Source organism: Sorex fumeus, unplaced genomic scaffold, assembly GCF_029834395.1.
Source record: "Sorex fumeus unplaced genomic scaffold, SorFum_2.1 ptg000078l, whole genome shotgun sequence".
In the NCBI taxonomy this organism is placed as follows: domain Eukaryota; kingdom Metazoa; phylum Chordata; class Mammalia; order Eulipotyphla; family Soricidae; genus Sorex; species Sorex fumeus.
Window position 1 is genome coordinate 5,058,668 of NW_026606135.1, and position 27,030 is coordinate 5,085,697.

At 46.9% G+C, this 27,030-nt stretch overlaps 1 protein-coding gene across 1 annotated transcript in view; it reads right to left on the reverse strand.

Moving 5' to 3' along the window:
* Positions 1-17,201: 17,201 nt before the first annotated feature.
* Positions 17,202-27,030, reverse strand: part of DRGX (dorsal root ganglia homeobox) — a 35,374-nt gene continuing 25,545 nt past the window's right edge. Inside the window, exon 6 of the mRNA XM_056130512.1 lies at positions 17,202-17,467. Within this exon, the coding sequence (XP_055986487.1) occupies positions 17,202-17,467 (266 nt within the window). The remainder of the gene's footprint in view (positions 17,468-27,030) is intronic.

The following is a 27,030-nucleotide window of genomic DNA, read 5'->3' on the forward strand; positions in this document are numbered from 1 at the left end:
TCCTAATTCCTCCCACAACTGTGGTGATCCAAATACAAAAATTAGGGAGAGTGAAGAGAATCCCTGGGGAAACAAAGGCATCACAGAGCAACCAGCAGCCCGACTGGTTTTCAGATACCCACCTCTTCTCCCCCTCCACTGCCAAGCCCTTGCCCACCACTGTCCCTTCTCCAAAGGATTGACCACAGAGAAGCAAAAAACCAAGCAATATCCCATCTCTCCAGCATCGCAACAAGCCAGCCCTACAGGGCAGCTGGGGTCTCCTCTGCCCTACAGGTTCCAGCTCACAGGCCCCATCATGACACTCTATGAGGCAGAAGAAATGGCATCCTTTGGCCCAGGACCACCTCTGGCAAGTTTTGTCTAGACTCAGATGTGAATGAAAGCCGGGGAGTTTCTGTGGGTAATGGATAACCATGTTGATGGCGAGGAAAGGGCTGGACCAAGTCAGAACTCTAGAAAGCAACAAAGCCCCGGGAGTAGACAGCCTTGATAGGTGCCAAGGACAGGAGAGAGGTGCCCCAGAGGCTCTTGTAAGTCTGCTCAGCATTTCTCTGAACTCTCATGTCCTTTTCCGAAGCTGATCTCTATTTTTCCCCCAACCACACACCTTCAAATTGGCCTGGGGAGGCCTGACTTGGGTCAAATCTTCCACGCCATGTCAGAACAGCAGGGGGACAGGAAAGACAGGAACAGTGGATCAGAGCCATGTCCACAGAGCACCAGAGGAACAGGGTGCGATGTGGTATCCAGGGGTCCCTCTCCAGCATCCACACTCCACCTTCAGCCCTCTGCACTGCATGGCTAGACTCCCATGCACTCTGACTTCTGTTCAGGCCATGGAGAGCAGGCTGGGAGAGGAGTGGGAAAAGAAGGCAGGGACATTATTTCCTCGGGCTCTCTCCCAGGGACAATGCAGCTGGTCCCTATCCCAAGACCGTGGGCCTGTCCAGTCTCCCTCTTCAAGAGATCACACCCTCTGGCTACAGAAATATTCTCATCAGGCCCAGGGTTGGAATGGCTCCTCACTGTGACCAATCCCTAGTGACATCCCCTCACCCTGCCTCCATGCTTGAAAACCATCTCTCTCACAACCCATGGGCAGGAGCTTGCTGGACGCTGATGGAGAGAGCTGAGCTGGAATCAGTCAGCGAGCTGCTGGAGCCTGAGCAAGAGGGACAAGTGGGCAGGAAAGGAGGAAGTTGCAGTGACCCCGGGCTGAGCCATCAAAATATTTGTGTTGCTGCCTCAACAGGCAAAGCAGCCCACATTTGAGATGGCTTTCTCCAGCTCTCTACGTGGAACAACCAAACTGTAATAGGAAGGTACATGATCCCTACAACAGGCTTTGGGGGACGGGAAGCAGGGTACCCAGCTCCCCACATCAGCAACTAAGTAGTCTACCCATCTGAGAGTGGGCAGATCTCAGAGCATCTCTACTTGGGAGCCCTGGATGAGCACATCTTCCAATCTACCCACTTCACTGCCTGCAGTGAATGTTCCTCTCCCTCCAACAAAGTAGGGGGACACAGAGCACTTGGGGATTCACCACAGAACATACCCCCATTTAGAGAGAGTAACAGAAAGAAAGGAGGGGGAACACGAGACTAACTAAAGACAAAGAGGCAAGGCAAAGGACCCTAGATGACCTCAAGGAAAATTCTGAATGTTCCTATTGTTAGCTACTAAACCATGAGATGAGTCACTCAGTAATGAGGTGGAGCACCTTTCTTGTGCTTGAAAGAAATTTGGGGTAATTGGTTTTTCAGCCATGCCCAGCAGTGATCAAGGATTATTCCTGGCTCTGCACTTAGGGATCACTCCTGGCTGGGCTCAAGGAACCATATTGGGGGGAGCTAGGGGGTTGAAATCAGGTTGGCTGCGTGCAAAGAAAGCACCTCAGCCACTGTACTATCTCTCCTTAGAAGAAATTTTTAATGTGAGAAATGAGTGTGAGCATCAGAAATAACATGATAGAAGCATCTGGTAGGTTTCCTGGCACATAGATGGCAGCTATAAAGGATCACTAGTTTATAATAAAAGACAAAGTCAGCCCAGCAACCTTGTATACTCAGGACTTCCGTGCAGCAGCAGCACCACCAGGTGTGGCCCCAAAAACAAAACTAATTATTATTATTATTATTATTATTATTATTATAAGAATAATAAATCAATCTGTGTTCAAAGTTCAGGCTTTGGAACCACCACATAATAAAACGTTCGACATCGTTAATCATTAAGGTAATGCAAACCTAGACCACAAGAGTAAAGAACCATGAGGACAGCTACTAGCAATAATAATAAAATATAATAATTACAACAATGTGTTTATGAGGTTGTATAATCCTTTGCAGTTGGTGGAAACATAAAATGGAAATGTACAGTGGAAAACAGAATTGCAGTACCTAAAACTTGATCTTCCATACAACCCAACAATTTCATTTATGGATGGATATTCAAAATAAACTAAAGTAGGACCTCAGCTTTACAGATTCATGATTACATCTTGGAGAAGATCAACTAGCCACAGAAATTCACTGAGACCACAGCTTCCTGGCTGAAAACTCTGGGGTGCCTTTGGGAAGGAGGGGGCAAGCTGAATTCCAGCCCTGACAAAGCCCCAGCAGTCACACTCACATTCCCACAGCTGCTGCCAGCTCTGACTCCACTGCCTCATGACTAAGCTCTGCAGAAAAGCCAAACTGCCAGAAACTTCAGGTACACCGGTCTCTAGGCTGAGAACTCTGGGTTCTTCTCAAATTGGGGGACAAACAACCTCTCCTAACCCCTCTGTACTTCCAGAAGCCCCAACAACCACACCTACATTCCACCACTACCACAATATAAACTCACTTCCCAGTCAAATATTCTGGAGTTTCTGGAGCACATGGATCATATTTGCAACCCACAATACCTCCAAACTCTACAATACTGAGATCCCTATGGGGACACACCTAATCAGATGGAAAAGAAAAATAGAAGCTAATAAACAAAAACATTAACACAAAGGTTCAAGTAGCAACAACAGATCAGTAAACTCTCAGACAAGAACTTAATGACCCCTTGGTGAGATATAACAATTTTCATAAATTTTCTGTAACTACAATATTTTTTGATAATTGCATGAGCCATTTAGTTGTAACAAGCAATATAAAATAAATTATTTTGTGCCTATCTGGGTTGGGCAGGGGTTGGAAAATGGGGATAATGGTAAAGGGAAGGTCACACTGGTGGTGAGATTAGTGCTGAAATATTAAATGCTTGTGACAAATACATCATGAACAGCACTGTAAACCACGGTGTTTAAATCAAGGAGACAACTTTTAAAAATTAAAAATAAACAAAAGTGAACAAAACCTAAAGCATGGTCTCAGAGATATGCGAACACAATGTGCATAGCAATTTTTTCAGAGTACCCAAATAGTGAAAGCAACCTCAGTGTTCATTGATGGCCAAATGGATAAGCACAGTGCAATATATATAATATATCTATGAATATTATTCAGCCATAGAAAGGAAAGAAACCCTAAAGCAGGGATGGAGCAATAACACAGTGGGTAGGGCACTTGCCTTGCACATAGCTGAATAGGTTTGATTCCTGGTATCCCATACATCCCTCTGAGCCAATGAGGAGTGATTCCTGAGTGCAGAGCCAGGAGTAAGCCCTGAGCACAGTAAGATGTGGCCCAAAAGCAAACAAACACAAGTAAAAATAAGAAAAGCAATTCTGACACATGCTACAAATAGATATACCTTTAAAATATCATGCTAGGGCTGGAGCGATAGCACAGCGAGTAGGGCGTTAGCCTTGCATGCGGCCTACCCGGGTTCAATTCCCAGCATCCCATATGGTCCCCCGAGCACCACCAGGAGTAATTCCTGAGTGCATAAGCCAGGAGTAACCCCTGTGCATCCCCGGGTGTGACCCAAAAAAAGCAAAAAAAAATTATGCTAAGTGAAAAAAACAATCCAGAGAAGATATAACCTTCACATATATGATATACCCAAAGTAGCAAAACTTAGAGAAAAATAAGATAGAATGTTAGTTGCCAGGGGGCTAGAGTTGTTTAGTGGGTATAAAATATTGGTTATACAAAATGAGAACTTGCAGGGATTGTTTGCATGATGTTGTAAATTCATATCCAATATAGGCATATTCAATATGAACTTCCTCTTTTAAAGGTTGCCATGTTATCCAACAGAACCTTCTAGAAGCTATGTAGTATATGTTCATTTTTACTCTCTATACTCTCTGTCTTGAATCATGAAAACTTACACATAATGTTTAACACTCATTTTTTTAAAGCTACAGTCACTATATGATCCCATGTATATAGCAGTACTGAAATTTTTTTTAAAAAGGCAGTGGTGAATAGACCAGCGGTTACAGGGGTTGGAGTATCTCTTTGGGGGATAGAGCAGTTCTGTAATATGGCTACATGGAAATATATCTGTAATGAGAATTCACAGAATGATTATACACCCCAGAAATGAGCCCACATACAAACTGGTGCAGTGTAAATAAGGATTGATATTTTCTTCATCATGCAGTACCAGTGTCAGTGCTCTGGTCTGAATCATCGTGTTTCGGTGTAGTCAATTTACCCTTGGAGAAAAGTGGTACAAGGGAATTCTACTTTTTTGCAACTTATTTGTGAGTCTAAATGTGAGTTTAAAAATAAAATTACTTTTAAAAAGCACTTATCTGACATTTGAAGAATTTGTGATGTTTTGAAGTAGTCTGTAGATTGAGCTCAATTTTTTAACATACAAACTGCAGTCTCTGTTGCTTGCCCAGGACTTGCTCTCCTTCCCCACTGCCCTGGGGTGAAGGCACAGCCCTGTCCTACAAGCCAGTGCCCTGGCTCACCCTGCTCTTCCTTCTTATCCTACAAGGCTTTTTCTTCCACCAGCAGAGTCCTTCTGCCTTCACCGAACGTCCTGAGATCGCTCACAACTTCTTCTATGGCAGTAACACCCATGTGCTGGGCATAGCGCACACAACATCTCATCCCAAATAACCCTGCTGCCTCCATTTTATTTATTTATTTGCTTATTTATTTATATTGAATTGCTATAAAAATAGAGCATTACAAAATTGTTCATGATTGTGTTTCAATCATGCAAGGTTCCAACACCCATCCCTTCACCAGTGTAATTTTCCAGCACTAGAGTCCTCAGTCCCTCCCACCGCTTCAAGCTACCACCCCATCTCCAGCCTGCCTCTATGGCAGACACTTCTCTTTCTCTCTCTCTCTTTCTCTTTCTCGCTCTCATTTTAAGCATTATGGTTCGTGATACAGATGCTGAAAGTTTATCATGTATATCCCATTACCTGCTTTCAAGACTTAGTTCTTGTCCAGAATAATCATTTCCAACTAATATTATCATAATGGACCCTCCCCCTCCATCTTTTTTTTTAAATAATTTATTTATTTATTGAATCACTGTGGAAAAAGTTACAGAGCTTTCAGGTTTAGGTCTCAGTCATGTAAATATCAAACACATTTCCCTTTACCAATACTTATTTTTAACCGCGAACCCCAATAGAACCCCACCTCCCACCCCTCCCAATTCCTGTGAGGCAGATGAGTTCTAGTTAACACTCTATCTACTTTGACTAGATTCATTGTTTCGATAAAAGATGCACCATTATTATTTAGAGTTTACGACCCCCCCCCCCCCAAATCAGACATGCTGAAAAAGCGTTGTGAAATGGTTTGCTTTCTACAGCTGGGTTTTAAGAATTAAATGATGTTGCGAGGCCGCGATAGCGGCCACGTGGTTTTGGATTTCTGCTATTTTACTTATTAACCCTGGAAGTATTTCTATTAAAAGTTAGATAGTTAAGAGATTGGTTTCTGTGCTCTGGAGTCGTAACTACCCTATATCTCCCACACCATTCACCAACCATTGACCAGTCTTTCTGGCCCATTTCCCCTGGCTTTGGATATTAGTTTCATACTGTTGGCTTTTTTTAAATATTCCACAAATAAATGCAGTCATTCTCTATCTGTCCCTTTCCTTCTGATTCATTTCACTCAGCATGATATTCTCTGGGTCTCTCCATTTATAGGCAAATTTCATGACCTCATTTTTCCTAACAGCTGTGTAGTATTTCATTGTGTAGATGTACCATAGTTTCTTTATCCATATGTCTGTTTTCAGGCACTCAGGTTGTTTCCAGATTCTGGCTATTGTGAATAGTACTGCAACGAACAGAGGAGTGTGGATGGTGTTTCTTTTGTGTGTCCTTCGATTCCCATGACATATTCCCAGTAGTGGTATTGCTGGTTCAAATGGAAGTTCAATTTCTAGTTTTTAGAGAATTGTTCATATTGTTTTTCAGAAAGGCTAGAACATTTGACATTCCCACTAGAAATGAATTTCTTTCTCCCAGCATCCATAGTTGTTCTTGTTTGTTTGTGTATGTACCAGTCTCTGTGGCATAAGATAATATCTCATTGTTGTTTTGATTTGCAACTCCATGATGATTAGTGATGTAGAGCACTTTTTTTTTCATGTGCTTTTTGACCATTCAAATTTCTTCTTTGAGGAAGTTTCTGTTCATTTCTTCTCCCCATTTTTTTGATAGGGTTGGGTGTTTTATTTTTTCCTGTAAAGTTCTACCAGTGCCTTGCATATCTTTGATATTAGCCCTTTAACAGATGGATATTGGGTGAACAGCTTTTCCAATTCCATGGCTGTCTTTGTATCTTGGTCAACATTTCTTTTGAGGTGCAGGTGCTTCTTAGTTTAATGTAGTCCCATTTGCTAATCTTTGCTTCCACTTGCTTGGTCAGCAGTGGTTCATCTTTGAAGATGCTTTGAGCTTGTAGCTGTCCAGTTTTCCCAGCACCACTTGTTAAAGAGTCTTTCTTTGCTCTATTTAATTTATTTCTCCCTTAATAAAGATTAGGTGATTTTATATATTAGGGTCTATGCCAAGATATTCAACTCTATTCCACTGGTCTGAAGGTTTGTCTTTATTCCAATATCCATGCTATTTTAATTACTACTGCTTTGTAGTAGAGTTTGAAGTTGGGGGACCTTCCATCTTCTTTTTCCCAAGGATTTCTTTAGCTATTCATGGGGATTTATTGTTTCATATGAATTTCAGGAGTGTTTGATCAATTTCTTTGAAAACTATCATGGGTACCCTTATAGGGATCACACTGAATCTGTATAAAGCTTTGGGGAATATTGCCATTTTGACGACATTAATTCTCCCAACCCATGAGCAGGGGATGTGAAGTAGGGTTTTATAGCTTTCTATGTACAGGTCCTTTAACTCCTTTGTTAAGCTGATTCCAAAGTACTTGATTTTCTGAAGTGCAATTATGAACAGGATTTTTTTAAAATATCATTTTCTTCTCACTCATTTGCATATAGGAAAGCCATGGACTTTGGGGTACTGATTTTGTAACCTGCCAGTCTACAATACAAACCTATTGTTCCTAGATGCCTCCATTTTAGAGATGATAAAACTGAGACTTAAAAGAGGCTAACAGAGGCTCGCTAATATCTCCACAGCTAGTTGAGGGAGTGGGCTTCTAGAATCAAGATCTGGCCTGGTGACACCCCTTTATTGTATTCCTATTTCCTCCATCCCTCCCAACCCACACTGTCACCTGTAATCTTTTCCCCACCCCCTCCCACCCCCCCACCCCCATAGCAAGTTGGGGCAGGGTGTTCATTTAATGCTGCAGGAAGAGCAGCTGCTATCTGAGCTTCAGGGCCTGGGGCCATAGTGCTCTTATGTTCTGGATAGATAAAGTGCTCCACTTAGGAGAGGCTCACTCCTGGCTGCAAGGCCATTAGCTCACTGACTCCTGGAGAAACCACGGCCTCCTCTGACAGATGTGGCCATTACACAATCACTTAGCCCTCTCATTGCCCCTTCAGATTTTGGAAGGCAGAGGGGCCTCAAAGCATACAAAGCCCAAGGGAGAGGCCTACATACTCACTTTTGGACCTGTCACATCCTCCTGGTTCTTAGGCTGAAGCTGAGCCCCCCCCTCCCCCCGCAGAAGGCAGCATTCGAGAGCACGAGGTCACTGTGGTGCCAATGACCTTGTCCTCCAAAGAGTGGCTTACACACCCCCTTCATATGCCTGGTCTCCCTGGGTCCACAAGACCACCCTGTGAAATCAAAATTAGAATTATTCTTCCCATGATACAGAGAAAAAAGAGAAGAACAGAGAGGCCCAGTAACTTCTCCAAGATCACACAACTAACAGTGTCAGGGAAGGGGTTGACCTTAGACCCTGAGTAGTTTATGTACAGGAAATGCAAATACCTTCAAAGCAGGGTGTCTGGGCTACGGGTAGGATAAGGTCCATTTCTCTTTACAGCATAGATGCTCCAGCCCACCAGAAGCTGCAGCTTCCCTCACCGCCCCCTCCCTCACCCTGGACCACCTGCCTCATTGGCTGAACGCAGGCAGCCCTTGACCTAGCAGGCCCCAGATTGGGTCATTCGAGTCTATCCCTCCCAAGCTCTCTGAGAGCTCGACTTGGCTGAGTGCCTGCCCACTGAGCGCCTCAGGCAGGGCTTTGCAGCCATTCAACAACTGCCAAGCAACTCTCCCAGCCAGCAACAACTCAGGCTAGAGGTTCTTGTGACATCTGGGACTCCCAGCTGATCCACACCAGGACTCCACAGCCCCAGCAGCAGAGCCTGAACACACCCAGCTGAGGGAAACAGGGTGGGTGGGAGGGGCCAGTGCCCAAGTCTTCAGGGAGAGCAGGAAGAGCAATGCTGCAGCTTCTGCACTGCAGCAATGGGCCCTGCGGGGCTGCTCCAGGCTCCAAGGCCTGCGAGCAGATGACAGATGCAGCAGTGAGCAAAGGTTCAGCCCCAGGGCCCAGCTCCTCCAGTGAGTCCCAGAGAGCACAAAGGAAAGACTGGAGATGCATTTAGGGTGCACAGCTAGTCTGCCTTCTGCCGAGAGACCTGGCCTGGCCTGCAGATGGCCTCCACGTGCATGTGCAGGCAGGGGGCAGCCCCTTCTCTAAAATGGTCTTTCAGGGGACAGAGAGACAGTACAGTAGGTAAGGCACATGTCCTGCACATCACCAACTTGAGTTTGATCACATGGCCACCTGAGCATCATCAGGTGCAGCCTTGAAGGTCACAAGCATAGACAGGTGTGATACTAGAGGTCTCTGAACACCACCACTGGGGTGCGCAGGTAACCCCTAGCTCTGCTGGGCTTGAACCATACCACATCCTGGAGCCTTTGCATTGAACTGTTGGCCCAGTTGGCTGAGAATTACCAGGAGGTAATTCAACTAAAAATAAACTTAATATGGAACATTGACACAATAGAATATTATGCAGCTGTTAGGAAAAATGAAGTCATAAAACTTGTCTATAAATAGATGGACATGGAGAGTATCATGCTAGGTGAAATGAGTCAGAAGGAGAGGGACAGATACAGGATGACTGCATTCATTTGTGATATATATATATATATATATATATATATTAGAAGACTAATATCTATGGCCAGGGGCTAGGAGGACTGGTGAATGGTTGGAATTAAGCACAAGTATGTTGGGGCAGAAGATAGGTAAGATAGAGAAGAGATCAGTATGACAATAATATCAGGGAATGATCACTCAGGACAAGAATTGAGTGTTAAATGTAGGTAAAGGGATATTCCTGATAATCTTTTTAATATGGCAAGCCACAATTCCCAAAGAGAGAGAGAGAGAGAGAGAGAGAGAGAGAGAGAGAAGAAAAACTGCCATCCATGTTAGGGGAAAAGGCAGCTCAGATAGAGAAGGGAACACCAAATAAAGGGTGTTTGGAGGATTGTTCCAGGATGGGAGATACATGTTGAAAGTAGACTATAGACCGAACATGATTGCCACTCAATGCCTCTTTTGCAGACTACAACACCCAAAAGGAGAGAGAGAACAAAAGGGAATGCCCTGCCACAGAGGCAGGGTGGGATGAGGGGGATGAAGGTGGAAGGGATACTGGGATCCATGGTGATGGAAAATGGGCACTGGTGGAGGAGTGGGTATTTGATCATTGTATAATCGAAACCCAAGCACAAAAATTTGTAAGTCTACAACTGTACCTCACGGTGCTTCACTAATAAAAATTTTTAAAAAAAGAAAAAAAGAAAAACTCCTGCCATAGAGGCAGGCTGGGAGGTGGGGGTAGGGGGTGATGGAAGGGTAACTGAGGACACTGATGCTGGGAAATGGACACTGGTGGGGGAATGGATGTTTGAACACTGCATGACTGAAACCTAAGCATGAACAGCTTTGTAAGGGTCTTTCTCACAGTAATTAAAAAAAAATAAAACATCAATTAAAAATCAAGTAAAAAAATTTTTTTTCAACTAAAATCAAGAGAACAAAATATTGTTCCAAGTAGGGCAGAATGATGGACCCTAACTTAGCCATCCCTTCACTGCCTCCTGCCAAGACCAGAGAGCAGAGAGATCTGACTAAGCTGAGAGATCTCTTGCTGGATAAAGGACATGCTGGCTGCTCATAATCAGACACAAGACCATGGACTCTTGGTGCCTACCAGGTCAGCACAGGCACCCTCTGACAGCAGCTGGTGATGTTGGGACCCTAGGGCCCCAGATCTAATTGAGAAATGTGTTATCTTGAGGGCCTGACACATGTGGGCAGCTGGAGTTGGCTCAAGGGGACACTGCAGAATGCCTCGGACCCAGAACCCAGGAGCTTCCTGGAGGTGGGAACCTAGAACACCCAAGGTTTGTGCTGGGACTAGACCTCACAGTTAAAGCGCTTGGCCAAATCCTAAAGAGAAAATCACCCCATGCTGGGTTTTCTGAAGCTTGACTTTGTCCAGAAGGAGGGGCCAGAATGGGGCTCTTATCATTTGTTAATGACAATTCCCCACCCCTGGTAAACTCCATCGCCAAGAAACTTTAGTACCAGCCTGGGCCTAATGTGCTGCCAGGAGTTGACTGCTCCTGACTGTGTCTCTGTTGTAGACAATTAGGGTTGTCCAGACACTTCTAATGTCAGAGAACAATGTCCCCTCTCCAGGACAAGGTCAGGGCAGCCACAATTGGCCCCACATGACAGGACCAATGATGGACCTCTGCACCCAAGGGAGGGAGGAGTTCTTCACCCAGGTTCCTGAAGGGAGGTCTGGTTCCATGGCTTGGGAGACCTTTCTTCACTCACAGTATGGGTGGTCAGGCAGGAGGGCAGGGTTTCAGGAAGACAGATAGCCCTGTAACCCCGAAAGAAGCAGAAAGGGGCTCACACAGCCTCTGGGTCTTGGTGTTATTGGAGTCCCAGCATCAGCATCCCTGGCCTCCTGTGCTCTGGGGAGCATCTCTGAGCATTGGTGCTGTGTTTTGACTTACAAGGCTTCTGAGGTTTCCATCATTACAACTAAAAGAACCTGTGGAGAGAGAGTCTATCCAGAGAAGATTCTGCCCCTGCCCAGGGCCTGTCTCTCAGCCCGCTGTTGCCCATCCTAACTCAGGCCCCAACACCCAGCTGGCAAGAGGCAGAGTGGAAGAAGAGCTGCAAGAGAGATGGGAGAGACCATACCCCGTCCCGAGCAAGGGGGGGCTCCAAGTTAGGACTGGAGAGGCCACCAATCCCAGCAGAAGAAAGATGCCTTCAGACTCACAGAACAAAGCCTCCCTGTTTCCTTCTTGAGGACAGGAGGATATTACTAGAGCAACAAAGCTCTTCCTGCCTTTGATGTATGTGCAGCCACCATGTGCCCTCTGGATATAGTACCACTGAAGGACCAAGGAGACTGCTACCATTACTGTCCCCATTTTACAGATAAGAAAGCCGAAACACAGAGAAGTACTGTGCTTCCTCCAGAGTCCCACAGTCAGCAAGCTATTGATCAGGCACGTAGTTGTTTTTTATTTTTTTGTAGAAGTACTGCTATTTATTCAGCCACTGATTAGCTGATTGAATTTTGCATGAACTCCATCTTACTTTTTTTTTCTTTTTTTTTTTTTTATAATTTTATTTATTGAATCACCGTGAGAGCAGTTACAAAACTTTCGGGTCTAAGTCTCAGTCATACAATGAAACACCCGTACCTTCACCAGTGCCCATTCTCCACCCCCAACAACCCCAGTATACCCCCATCCTACACCCTCCCCCTACCTGTGAGGCAGATGATTTCCACATTACTCTCTCTCTACTTTGATCACATCCAATATTTCGACACCAGACCCACCATTATTTTTTGAGATTTTACCCCAACACTCAGATCTGCTGAAAAGGCAACAGTAGACAATTTGTGTTCTATTGCTGGTTATGAATAACATATGATGTAACGTGGCTGCAGTAGGGCCATGTGATTTTGAAATTCCGAAATTTTAACTCTTAAATCTGGAGGGATTTCTGCCAAAAGCTGCTGGGTTTCGAGATTTGTTTCTGAGTCTCTGGGATCACGGCCGTTAAGCAGCTTGATCAGGAGCTAGAGAGGCCGTTTGTGGGCAATCACTTGGGGTCTCATTGGGGTGGAGAGGACAGGCCCGGCTCCACCCCCATCCCATGAAGCCCAATAAGTTTCGCCACTGCAGGCCCAGACCTGACTGTCCAATGGCCTCTGCAGGATGACGTCCACCAAGCTGCCAAGGGGGAGAAGGCGGAGGGACAACACCCTTTCCCCCTGGGGTGGTCGGGCAACAGCAACCTATTTTGGGGTCCAGACACATTTCTGCCAAAAGCCGCTGGGTTTCGAGATTTGTTTCTGTGTCTCTGGGATCAAGGCCGTTAAGCAGCTTGATCAGGAGCCAGAGAGGCCATTCATGGGTGATGACTTGGGGTCTCGTTGGGGTGGAGAGGACAGACCCAGCTCCCCGCCCATCCCGTGAGGCCCAACAAGTTTCGTCACTGCGGGCCCAGATCTGACTGTCCAGTGGCCTCTGGAGGATGACGGCCATCAAACAGCCAAGGGGGAACAGGCCAAGGCATGAAACCTATTCCCACCTGGGTTGGCCCAGCACTGGTAACCTACTGCAGGAACTGGACGCATTTCTGCCAAAAGCTACTCTTTTTCAAGATTTGTTTCTGAATCTCTGGGATCATCGCCATTAAGCAGTTCAATCAGGAACCCAAGAGGCCATGCCTCCAATTATATAGCTGAGCCGGAGGTGGTTTGTGGATGTGTTTCCCACATACCTAACTTTTGGCCATTTACTTCCTTGGTAAACTTTGCCCCAAGTTTTTGTGGTCTGGCCAAAGGCACCGCAGCAATTTTGGGGTATCTGGAAGTCTGAAGGCACCATCGGGCTGCTGATGCACTCATCTCACAGGTACAGATTGACCTGCTGGCGGCACCATACCCCCCAGGCAGGTAGTTTTGATCCCCATATATCTGGTTCTAAATTTGCACGTATCACTGCCTTGATAAAGCTGCACAATTGAGAGCAAGCATCTGTGATGTGGGGGATAGTTTTCTTCTGGAGTGTCCTGGCCCTCACTTTGCTAGAAAAAGCTACTTGAGAGGCCAGGGGGCTCTGGAAATCCCTGCAGGGCCTGCCTGTGGACTAGCTTGGGGTAGCGAGGGTCAGGCCTTAAGGACCGGGATGAGACAGAATGACAGTGGCTGAGACAGTGGCTGACAGCCCTTCTAAGTTTGACTCTGAAAATGGAGATGCTAAGTTGATACATTGTCCCTCCTATGGGTCCACCGATTCAGAGAGAAAAGGAAGGCAAAACAAGATTTCCCATCTATGGCCAGCAAGATAGTATGGTGTGTAGAGAAGTTGCCTTTCATGTAGTCAACCCAGATTCAATCCCTGGCACCATGTACGGTCTCCCTGCACTCCACCAGGAATTCTTGAGTACAGAACAAGGACTAAGCCCTCAGCACCACCAGCTGTGGCCCAAAGAACAAAACAAGGACAGAAAACAAGCATAATAAAACACTGAAAAATATTTTATTTATTGTTACTGTTTGGGGCCACACAGGGTTGGTGCTGGAGGTTACTCTTGCTCAGTGCTCTGGGACATTTCCCGCAATGATGTTCTAGATTATGAAGAGGGTAAGGTGCTTGCCAACTATGCAACCAACCAGGTTTTATCCCAACACCACATATAGTTCCCCAAGTCCCAGAAGGAGAAAGCCAGGAGTAAACCCTGAATGCTGCTAAGTATGGTCTAAAGACTTGGGGGGGTAGGGGGGAGGAAGAGGAGGAGGAGGAGGAGGAGGAGGAACAATAATTATTTCCTGACTCCCTACCTGTGTCAAACCGGTCTCCACATGGCCCTCTCATCCTCCTGGGCGTTGGACACAGGAGAATCCCTTGTGACATGTGGGAAAGGGGACCCGGTCCAAGTCTCCCTCTTTCCAGCAGAAGCTAATAGCCAAACTAATGGGAGAAGTTGTATAATCTCAGTGCCTCAGTTTCCTCATCTCTGAAACAGAGATAGAAATCCTTACCTAGGTTGACCATTAGGTTTATAGGTAACAAGATGGGGGGTTATTCATTAAGGGAGCTACTTCCATCCAATTAGCTACTTCCATCCAATTATATCAGGCACTTGGTTTTCCTAAATGAAAAGCCCACTGAGGAGTGGAGAAGGGGACCTCAGAGTCCCCAGTGTCCAATTTGAGGGTCATTGCCCCCAACTCCCCTCCATCCCCGCCATTATGTATCCCACCATCATCACCTCTAAGGCGGGTTTGCTGCCCCTGCTGCGACTTCAGACTCCAGATTTCCCATAAGCTGGAGAACATTAGGGAAATCTCTTCGGAGGACTTCAACTAAGAGATGAACAGCAATAATCAATCAACCAATCTATTAACCCCTGGGACCTGGGGTGTCTATTTATAGTCTCGACATCAACTTTGGCAGACAGGGCTCCATCAAAGACCATTCTCATAGCCCAAGAGAGGGGACTTCACCAAGGATGGTCCCAAAGGGAATCCTGAGAGGTCGTGTCCCTCCATCCATTCGTCTGTCCCAGGATAGAAGAGCTGACCCATGCAGGCTCCAGGATCTGGGAGCAACTCTGTCTTGTGACCGCATCTGCTAACAGGTTCCTGAGCCAAGGTCTCAAAGTCCTCCTCCTGGAAGCTTTGAAGAGATTTCCATTTGCATGCTGGCCAAAGCAGAGAAGCAACTCCACCCAGGCCTGCAGCCCCAGGGCTGGGAGAAACAAAGACAGGACCTTGTGCTCTCACAGGCTTTCTTTTTCACGCTTCTAAATTTATTTGGGTATTTAAACAAACAGAAACTACATCATGCATGGTTACTTTTTTGCCTTTGTACAACAAAACTAAGTACTTGGTATCTCTGCAGAGGTTTTGTGCATATTTTTTTTTCCTTTCTTTCAGTAACATCAGGCAGACTTTCCGATGTTATCCAGTTTTGCACAGTCACTAGAGTGTCGCATCATGAATTATTAAATCAGTGCTTCGTGGTAATACATAATTTCTTATCAATTATTCATGCTAATGTGTGTGTAGTTTACTTAATTGTGTTATTGACGATCAAAAGTAATTTCCTGAAAGTCCTCAAGGACACAAAATTTAATCAGCGTAACTACTTTTCAGATGCAATGCTGTTAAGTATTCTTAATTTGCTCAACAGTTCACTTATTTATGTACCTTTCTGGAGGAAATACGAGTTTAATCAAACAATTAGATTGAAGAGTTAGTGTACATAAGGGCTTGAGCTTACATCGTTCAACCGAACATTCGTAATTACAGGGAAACGGAAGAGACTTTGCCGGGTTTTGGCAAATCGCTTCATCTTTGTACTCAACAAGCAAAATACAGCAGGAAGAAGGATTTGATTTTTTTGTTGTTTGTTTTTTAAGGAGACAGTGTATTTTATCAAATGCTTTTGCAGTAATCAGAGGCGAGGCACAGTACACTTAGGAGTATTATTGGGGCAGGGGTGTTCTGGGGAGAAAGGTTAACTGGAAATGGGGTGATCTGAAGGTAAGCTTTTTGACCGTAAGAACTGAAAGAAAAATCATCCTCATCGAAGCAGAGACGGTTTGGAAACACCATCTGTGAGCCAGCAGACACTGCACCCTTCAGGTATGAGAACCCCACCCCCCACCCCCCACCAGGGAGTGACTGAGCTTATTGCACTTTCCCCTTTGCTCTCTTCCAATTCACTACCCACACAAGTGAAAACAGACACATAGACGAGAACTGAAATCTCTATGAAATTTGGCCCTTTGGAATTAACAATTCTCTTCACACCACAAGGAAGCCCTCTTCCCCACGCCCCCATGTCTGCACATACACCATTTTCATCTTGTTTCCTACAATTTTTTTCTTAGCTTAAAAAATAATATTAAACCCCATGGGATAGCCCCTCCTGTGTCAAGGAGCTGAGGCAAGGCATAAGGTCCTCCGTGCTTTTTCAGAGGCAATCCTGGGGCTTACCTTCCTGCTCCAAGGACCCCCTGCCGCCCACAGACAGGGGCTCAGCTCTCCACAATCTAGACCGAGATGGGGTCTGAGAAGCAGACTTGGTGGGGAGGGGCCTTCCGTGGTGTCCACCCTTGCGTCAGGCCTGTGGTGTGAAGATGGTGGCCCCAGATCAGGAGCATGAGGCTGATTACCAGTTGGCCTGGCCTTCCCTGACCCACAGCACACACTGGGCACCCCCTAGGGCAGAGGAACCGCAAGCCCGGCAATTGGCTTTGTCCCAAACCTCACTGCTCACCTGCTGACCTACCAAGCCCATGACCCACCTCTGCCAAAAAAGGAGGGAGGACTCTGCCCCTCCCCTTGTTTGGGAATGGGGAACAAGAGTAGAACGGGACACATCCCATTTCCCACGACTTAGCCCCTGGTGTCTCTCAGGTGCCATGGTTCTTTGGGTTGACAAGACTTCAGAGGTGGTCCAGGAGAAGGATGGAGAGGATGACAGAACAAACAGTCTCCTCCATCCCAAGTCTTCTGGGACAAGAGGAACCCCAGGACTCTCACCACAGAGTACGTTCTAGAACCATTGAGTCCCATTAGGTCATGTCACCAAAGAAGTCAGGACAACACAGCCCCACAGGGGGCTAGGTGGGAGGCTCCAGAGGTACCTCCCAGGTGCCAGATTTGCGGAGGGTCCTGGGTTCCTTTGTGAATCCACAGAGACCCCAGAGCAACTGACTCCTTCTTGATCTTTGGAGAGTTTTCCACGGGGGGCCGAGGCTGGGAGAAGCAGGGGGCGGGCAGGGCACGCAGGGCAGGGTCGCTCCAGACCCTCATACACTCTTCTCCCCCTCGCTCTGGTCCTTGGTGGGAGGCGTCTTGTCCTGGCTGCTGTCGGGAGGTGTCGGCTTGGCCGCCGGGCTGGGGCTGCTGCTGGTGGCGGGCAGGAGGTTGGCCGACTGCAGCACGGCCTCGGAGTGCTCGCGAGCCTTCATGCGCAGGGCGGCCACGCTGGCTGTGCGGTTGCTCTGGCAGCCGTAGGTGGGGAGGAAGGAGAGTCCCATGGGGTCAGGGACACAGCAAGAGCACAGGGGGCCCCCTAAAAGGAGGAGAAAGAACAGGTTGCTGTCATTGTCCACCTGGCTCTGGAGACATGACGTGGGACCAAGGGACAGGCAGGAGCTAGGGATGGGGATTCCCATTCTGGACCCCAGAGGAAAGGTTTGTCAGTGCTCCAGATGCCAACATGCACAACGCCACAGACTCAGCCTTCGGGAGACTTGCTCAGCGACTCCTGGTTTCCTCCCAATCAGCTGCGTGGCCTTAGATGGGTATCATGGCTTCTGCCAGCATTGGCTTCTCCTTCTGTAAACCTCCAGGACATCCCTTTTCCAGGACCCAGGGACATAATCCCACCTTCCCCAAACTCAGTGACAAATAAGCCCTGAACAATCACAGGGCACTAGAGAAGTCATTTATTCACTCCCAACACCACCACCACCACCACCACCAATTTTAAATTTTTATTATACTTTAGGTCATGTGATTACAGTAGTGTTAACATTGAATCACTGCATCTCACCACCATCTAAGGATCCAGAACTCTCCACCTCTGTCCTTTTCACTTTTAGTCTTCCTCTTCCTTCCCCTCACCCTTCACTCCACTACTTGGTAGCCTCAGTTTTATCATCCAAAACTAGAGTTTGTCACCATTTAATACTATCTACTTCCTTGTTTCTCTATAGACCACACGTGAGTGAATTGTGCAGTATTTACCTTCTCCCTCTGACTTATTTCACATAACATGATTCCTTCCAATTCCATCCAATTTGCAACAAACTGAAGAGTTCATCCTTTCTTACAGCTGCATAGTATTCTATTGTGCATAGACACCACAAGTTCTTTATCTATTTATTCATCATTGCACATTTGGGTTGTTTTAGAGGGAAAGTTACATCTTCAACGGTGAAGGAAGGCCAGTCACTTTCATTAGAAACTTTCCAAGCTGCTTCAACCTGAGGCCACACTGCCCTCTTTTCAAAGAACTCATATTGGGGGAGGCTGAATTTTGTTGTATTTCCCAAACCCACGTGAACTATAAAATAAGGGTGGTGGCAGACGGCCAGGGGCCACTGAAACACAACTGTGCTGCAGCCCTGTAAGCAGGAGACACAGAGAGGCCAAGGCTAAAGAGAGTGAGGAAAGCTTACAGTGTCATGAGAAGGCAGAGGTCCCAGCTGTCTACCGCAGGGTCCCTGGTGACAGGAGGGGAGGGAAAGAGAGGTAGCCATGCCGAATTTTGCCAATGATTCAAGCCTAGCCAATTGTTCCTAGGCTGAAAGAGGCAAGAGAAAGAAAGGGTTCGCAGATGGGAGATGGTCCCTAGGTTTGGGCCAGAGGACCCAAATCGCCTTAATGAATAGATGAATGAATGGAGGGATCATTTCCAAGATGAGAGTGCAGAGAAAATTGTGTGTTTGTGTGTGTGTGTATGTGTGTGTGTGTGTGTGTGTTTGTAGACATGGGAAATTCGATAGAATCTGAGTTGCTGTGGACCATCTGAGTTCTGAGGGGGAACCAAGCAGCACCCAGTGACATATCACAACCCTCCCCCTCCTTCTGACTTTCAGTTGTGCCCCCATTCCTAGGCTTCCTTCCTGGAACTGAATCCACCATCCTACAGAGCCCTGCATGGGAGGAGAATTAGCTGAGTAGATACTCTTATGTACCAGCCTCGCTTCTGAGATCTTCAGATCTCTATTCTAAAACAAATCTAAGCAGTGGACTCAGTTCTTATCTCCATTTGCAGTTGAAAAGAGTGAGGTGAAATAAAGGTGGCAGAGCAAGATCACACAGCAGAGGGCCCTCACCGTCCCCACAGTGCTCTTCTTATGGAAAGAGAACCCACTCCATCCTGTACACACCCACCCCCACCCTGCCACGCACACACACACACACACGTATGCACATATGCATACACACACATGCACACATGCACGCACACACACACACACACACACACACACACGCATGCACACGGCCCTGGCCAGGTTCTGCCTGAATTGGAGAGCCTCAGTCTCCCAAAGCTCTTCTCACATCTCCTACCTTTGGGCTCCATCTACCAGCCCCTCCTCAGAGAGCCCTCCAGATTTGCCACCAGGTGGACTCCCTGGCAGGGCTCCATGAGGGCACACTCAGCCTCATGTCCCACAGCCTCTGCCACATACTGCCAATAATGAGCTCCATGCCTCTGGTTTGCTGCTCATCTGTCCCCAGACCCTCCCAGGAGACAAGGATTGTTACTTCTCCATCACTGCTCTAGTCCCCTCACCTAGGACAATAACCTGCGATGGGCCTGACTCTTGGGAGGTATTTGTGGGAGGAGAACAGGAGAGGAAGGAGGGGAGACAGGAGGGAGGAAGGAGGAAGAGGAGAGAGAGAAAAGGAGAGGAGGGGGGGAGAAGAGGGGAGACAGCAAGGAAAGGAAGTGAAAGAGGGAAGGAATTGGTGAACGGGTAGATGGGAGAGAGAGAGGCTGGAAGCACTATAGAGATGGGCCTTAGGGAAGCATCAACTCTGCCAGCAGTTAGGACACTCCCACTTTCCCTGCCCAGGCCCCCAGCACTTTGGGTGTCTTTCTCTTCCTTTCTACTCCTGCTCATAAGTGAAAGAACATACCCCTTTTCCCCTTTCCCTTTCCCTGGCCTCTACTTTTCATCTGCCCAGCCCAGGATTGGGCATTACCATTGCTCCCTTCGGATAAGGAAACTGAGGCTCCAGGAGTGACAGCCAAGTTGGTACCACTTATCACCCAGGAGAGAAGAGAACCTGCTGGTGACCTTTCCTTCTTCTGCTTGTGTAACAGGACATTCAAAAGCACCTGTTCCTTCCTGCGTCACTTCTGACCCCACAGAGGGCCCAAGGCAGATACCATGACCAAATGCCAAGTTACAAAGGGAATTCTGTGAGCCTGTTGCTCAACCCACACCCCAGGGCCACTCTAGCCTGGGGACCTTTTCAGACACAGCAGGAAACCAACAGTTGCTCTGAGTCAACCCGACCTGGCAGTTCTGCCTCTGCTGGTGGCACGTCTGCCCGTACAGTCCCACACAGACACCTATGAGAGAACCCACAGGAGAGGCTGCAAACCCATCGCCAGGAGCCCTGAAGCCTCACTGACGTTAGAACCATCCCCACACACCCCCAGACTTACCTTCCCCTCTGCCACATCCCCCTCTAGGGAACTCATGTGCAAAGAAACCAAAATAGAAGCAGGGCAGCTCTTGGCTGTGGGAACACTGTGTGTTTCCTTCTCTGGGCCTATTTAGAATTCTATTGTAAACTCAAATATAGCTTTTCATTTTTAACAAACATTGAAAAGAGGGAAGGCTGACAGCAGCCTTACCACACCCCACCCATTGACCATGTAAGAAGGGGCTGCAGGGGGTGTGGAGCCCGTGCAGGTGCTGAGGGCAGAGGGGGCCTTAATGGGCCGTGGGGTGTCAGAGACCTGGACGGTGAGAAAGGTGGATTCTACATGTTTCTGGCTGATTCTTGCTCCAACATGAATGTCAAAGGGGGCATTCAGTGGTGCATGGTTCAGGGCCCAGTGAGTGCAGATAGAGATGGGCCATATTGGACAGGACAGATCCGCCTCCCTCTGGACCACAGCCTCCATCTCCTAGACCACCACTGTAATGGGTACACCCCCAGAAAGCAGTAGGAGCTATAGTCCTGCTCCCCAAAACCCAGATTCAGAGAGCAAAACAGATTAGCTCACAGAAATGAGACAGCAGGAGAGACGAAGCCAGTGCACTTGGCCTAGTTCACGTGCCACGTAAAGGATGGACAAGTGGAATCAGAGGACCTGGAAGACTCAGAGACTCTGGATAATAGATAACAGATGTGTGTGTGTGTCCATGAACAATGGGCACATGTCATGGATAACTGATAATAGATGCATACATATGTCTAAATTCATATGTCTAAATGAACCCCTAGGACATGACTGAATGAACAAATGATCAGTGACTAAAAGGGAAACACAGTATGATTCCACACATATGAAGTGCCTTGGGTAGTCAAAATCATAAATGCAGCAAGTAGGAAAGCAGTTTCCCAGGATAGTGGTGGGGAGGAAATGGGGAATTTGTATTCAATGTGCAGGGAATTTCCATTTGGGAAGGTGAAGTTCTGTATGGGGAATGAGGCGGGGCAGGCAATGGTTGCACAACAGTGGGATGGCATTTTACCTTAATTAAAGATAAAATGGGAGGTTAGAGCAATAGTACAGCAGGTAGGACGCTTACTTGGCATGCAGCCAACTCAGGTTCCATCCCTAGTATCTCATATGGTCCCCTGAGCACTGCAGGCGTTATTCCTGAGTACAGAGCCAGGAGTAAGCCAGGAGTAATGCTGGGTGTGGTTCAAAAATAAAAATAAATAAAATAAAATGGAAATCCAGGAGATGACTGAGTGGCTAAAGCACCTACTTTGCAAGCATCTGGCTGCAAGTTTGACCTCTGGTGCCACCATCTTAGCAGTTCTGTTGTCTGACCCCAGCTCATGTCTCTGAGACCCCAGCACTACAACTGACTTGTGGCCAAAATGCAGCCAGTGCGTTCAAGCATCTAGACTAAAAGGTGTGACGCCAGGGAGTACTGCAACGTATAGGAGTTGGGAGCATTATGCCCAGGGGTGCCACCTCCAGTGAGCCCTGCAACCATAAGCACCAACAGTGTGAGCACAGCCCCTGGCAAAAACCACAGGTAAGTACTGGCACCCCTGGGCCGGGCGCATGTGTGAGCCCTAGTCATTTGATCAGGTGTGTCAAATCCAACAGAAGGAAGAAGTGGTAGAAAATAAAACATAATTTAAACTATTTGGAGAGGCCACACTCAGAGGTATTCAGCATCTATTCCTGGCTCTGTGCTTGAGGGTCACTTCTACTGATGCACAGGAGACCATCTTCAGAGCAGGGATTAAATCAGTGTCAGCCTCATGCAAGGCAAATGCACTAATCCCTATACTGTCTCTGTCTCCCCACATGAAAATAATTTTAATAAAAATTCCTTTGCTATGCCAGGGGTAGAACAGCAGGGTATCGCTCATACAAGGTGCACAATCTACCATGGGATCACATCCCTGACTCTAAAATGAAAAGTTTGGTTAACTGTTTTGATTATGATGATGATTCTATTATCATTATTAATTCCACCTTCCCTTTGTCATTACTGCAGTGAGCTGGGGCTGCACACAATAGACTGTGGTGCTCACATATTCAGCTGTGCTGTTCATGCGGGGCTGCACACCCTTCACTGTGGCACTTGCACCTGCTAGTTGTAGAACTCACTGGGGGCACTGCAGTGCTCACACACATGCCCACCAGGGACTCCACTTCCTGGTCAAGTGCTCACACATCTTAATGGTGTGGTGCTCCTAAGGGTCTCCTCTTTCCTTGTAGTTCTCACACACACCTGACTGTGTATGGACAGAATTTGCTGGCAGACAGTGGAGCATAAGAATCATGCTCTGTTCATGCATCAGCATCACATGCAGTTCCAGGCACCGAACACACAACCTCACTCTTGCACTGTGGAACACTGTGCTATTCCTTCAACCTAAAGTAAAGTTCAAAGAAAACAACTATAAAAGCCAAAAAAGTGTTCTATTTGTAGGGAGGATTAGGATTTTTACAGTTCCTCCAGCTGATGAGGTTCTCCAAATCTCCTGGGGCCACCCACCCTCTCCTCACCACACACATCTCATATCCATGGGCTGACTCCCTTAACACAGCCCATCCTCAACCGACCCCAGGCATTGAATCCTAGGCTGAGGAAGCTTTGCCCGGCTTGTTCCCCTCCCTTGGGTCCTGCTCCGACTCTGACTCCACATTCTGCCCTGTGCCCAATGAGTGGGTATTTCCACAGCAAAGAGGCAGGCCCTGAAAAATGCATTCTGGTCGAGAAAACTCTTTGTCAACAGTCCTGTCCATGTCATCACATCTATACCCCAAGGCTGGACAGCCACTAATAAGTCTGTGGGGAACTTTTAACCAGCCCCAAGGCAGGATGCTGAGAAACAAGCCTTTGGGAGTCACCTTCTCTTTGTACTGCTTCTACCTAGATGCAAACACAGAAGATGCATCCATCCAGGATACAGATACAAGCAAGATCACGAGACACGGTCTCTGAAACAGTCACAGCAGAAGGGGAAAAGAAACAATTTTATTGCTGTGACACTTAGTAGGGAAATAATAAAGCCTATCATCTTTGCACAAGGGCACAATAGTATCAAGGGGGACAGGGCTGAGCAGTAGAAAACATGAGATCCACACAACTTCTCTGTTATGTCACCTGGTGGAAGACTGTTGTAAACCAGGCAGAACTTGAAAAAAAAGGGAAAGTGGAATCCTCTTTTTTTTGCAGCGGTCAGTTCATCCAATCCAAAGGAAAAAGGAGGGAGTATAAAGTAAAAAAGATCTGGGGCTATTCCGTAAATATGAGGCATTCAGTGAACATTCTCCTAGTGGCCTGCAGATCAGAGAGACTAGGGAGTTGGAGGGTGAACTGGAAGGAAAGCCAGAGGGATTTTCTGTTCTTTACCACTGGCATGCTGTTGTATGCAGTGGGCTCTCTCAAGGGGTGATATGTTTCTGTCATAATACTCTGCAGCCCCTGGAGAGATGTTTAGAGAATCTTCATGCATAATATGGACTATTAGACAAGTTTTTTAATTCCTTTCAACAACAACAACAACAAAAATAAGTGGTTTAGGATTGTATGTGAATTACAAAGCTAAGTTCTTCTATTTTAACCCATGTTTTCAGAATTTTAATTGACTGTAATTTCACACAAATCATCTACCAGCCAACATCTCTCTTAACTCAAATAAATGTGTGTGTGTGTGTGTGTGTGTGTGTGTGTGTGTGTGTGTGTAAACTACTCCCAAGCACAGTAATCATTATGAAAATCTTATAAAATGAGAGGCTGGGAGATAGTTCAGCAGTTAGGGTTCATCATTTTCCAGTACCATGTGATCCCCAGCATTGCCAGTTGTAGCTCTGGAGAACATCTAGCATCATAGGGTATGGTCCGGAAAGCCTCCAGCACTACTGGGATGGTCCAGCACCACAAGACCCAAGTAGCATCGCATCCTCTGACCCTGAAACTGAAATGCAGGCCTGACTGGGCAAGAATCACCAATAAGGGATCAGAGCAATAGTACAGAGGACAGGGCATTTGCCTTGCATGTGACAAACCCCTGTTCAACCCCCAGTACCCCATATGGTACCCCGAGTCCACCAGGAGTGATCCCTGAGTGCAGAGCCTGGAACAAGCCCTGAACATTGCCAGTTGTACCCCATCCCATCTCAACCCCTCAAAAAAAGAATCACCAATAAGGCTCCTAGGTCCCCTGACCACCACTTGGGAGGCCAAAAGAAAAAGTTACAATGACAATGACATACGATGCTTCCAGGGTCAAAAAAGTGAGAGCAGCCTGGTAAGGCAGGAGAAATGGCTTTGAAGTTTGCCCCCCCCTCCCCCAGCTTCACTGTGAGCTGGCTATAAGATTTTATGCCAACTTTCTCAGTTTTGGTTTCTCCACACATGAACAGAGGTCATATATGGGGCCAACTCTGGTTCCATCACCAGCACTACATGATCCCCTGAGCATGGTCAGATGTGGTTCTGGAGGTCTCCCCTCTGCCCCCCCCCACCAGAACAGCCTGTAATCTCCACTAATCAAGGCCCCCAGCAGCATTATATCCTTGGGCCTTTGCATTGAACCACTGGCCAATAGCTGAGAATCTCCTGGAGAATCTCCTGAACGCTGCTTGAGAGCACCCCCTCCCATAAAAAGGAAGTTATGCACCTCCTTTTCAGAGAAATTCTATAACTCTATTATTAAGCCTTCAAGCATTAGTATTTCCAATTACCCTACAAATGAAAGGGCAAGTCTAAGGCATAGCTAAATCCAATGATTACCCCCGAGCTCTGCTTGTCCCACGTGCTTCTCTGAGAAGGTAGATTTGGGGGAGGGGGCAAGTAATGTGAGCCCAGTCATCTGTGCGTGCGGCTGTGCTCACTCACATCACACTGGGCCCTCCTTGGGCATGAGGCATGGCCCCTGCCCTTCACACTGTGCTGCTCCTCAAGGACCTGCTCCCATCTAACTCATTGTACCAATAGAACTTTGAGGAGAAAATCAAACACTCAAGTCTCCCCCTGCAGTGTCCAGGATCAAACTCAGGGTCCCATAAGTGCAAGGCAAGTGCTCTGCCACTCAGTTATCCAGCCTTCAAGTCTACCAAACTTTAAATGTAGCAGGATTTAATGACTAGATTTCCAGAAGTGGAACTCTAATTTTCTTTCTTCTGGATTCAAAAAGTCTGTCCAAACACTAGAGGTTCCAGGATACAGCTCAAGGCAGAGTGATTTCCTGTTGCCCTAAGTTCCGTTCTGGTGGCTCTATTATGGATTCACTACCAGGATCTCACCATTCTACAAAGAAGTAATCATCCATGTCAAGAGAGGGGTTCGGCAGGGTGATACCATTTCACCAAAACTCTTCAGTGCCACCCTCGAGAACATCATGCAACGACTGGAATGGGAAAGAATGGGAGTGAAGATAGATGGTCGGCAACTACACCACCTCCGCTTTGCTGATGACATCGTTCTAATAACACCAACCATCAGCCAAGTGGCACAAATGCTGACCGACTTCGACCGTGAGTGTGGAAAGGTAGGACTACAGCTGAATCTTACGAAGACAATGTTTATGAGAAACAGCCTCGTTCCTGACACTCCATTCGCTCTCAATGGAACCACCATCTCTGAATGCAACAGTTATATATACCTAGGTCAAGAAATCAACATGATGAATGACCTGGCACCTGAGTTGCGCAGGAGGAAGAGAGCGGCTTGGAATGCCTTCAAGAGAGTTGAAGAAATAACTAAGAGGACAAAGAACCTCCAGCTATGAGCACATCTCTTCGATTCCACTGTTCTTCCTGCATTAACATATGCCTCAGAGACCTGGGCCCTACGAAAACAGGATGAGAACGCTATTCGGGTCTCTCAAAGAGGAATCAAAAGAGCTATGCTTGGAATATCACGATTCACTCAAATGAGAGATAGAATCCGGAGTTCTGATCTCCGTCAACACTCAAGAATCAGGGACGCTGTCTCATTTGCCAAGGCATCAAAAATCAGATGGGCTGGACATGTAATGAGGTTTACAGACAACCGCTGGACTAGAGCCATTACTAACTGGATTCCACAGGGCATCAAAAGATCGCCCACCTACAAGATGGTCAGACTTCTTCGTCAAGACCCTGAATGATAGGTTTGAGGCTCTGCATGTTCCTAGAACGAACAGATGCCATTGGGCTACGCTAGCACACAACAGGGATGAATGGAGACGTTACTGCTCGAGTAATTCGATGAATAACGGGGGATCAAGTGATCAAGTGATGTATTATCTGTACACATACACACATATGTATACATATACACATATATGTGTATAAGGTAAAGGTAAAGGCCCTCCCGTTGATCGTCGATTTGCTCGAGCGGGCCCAGTAACGTCTCCATTGGAGACTTTGTTGTTACTGTGTCTGGCATATCGAATACTCTTGGTAGCTTGCCGGGCTCTCCGAGA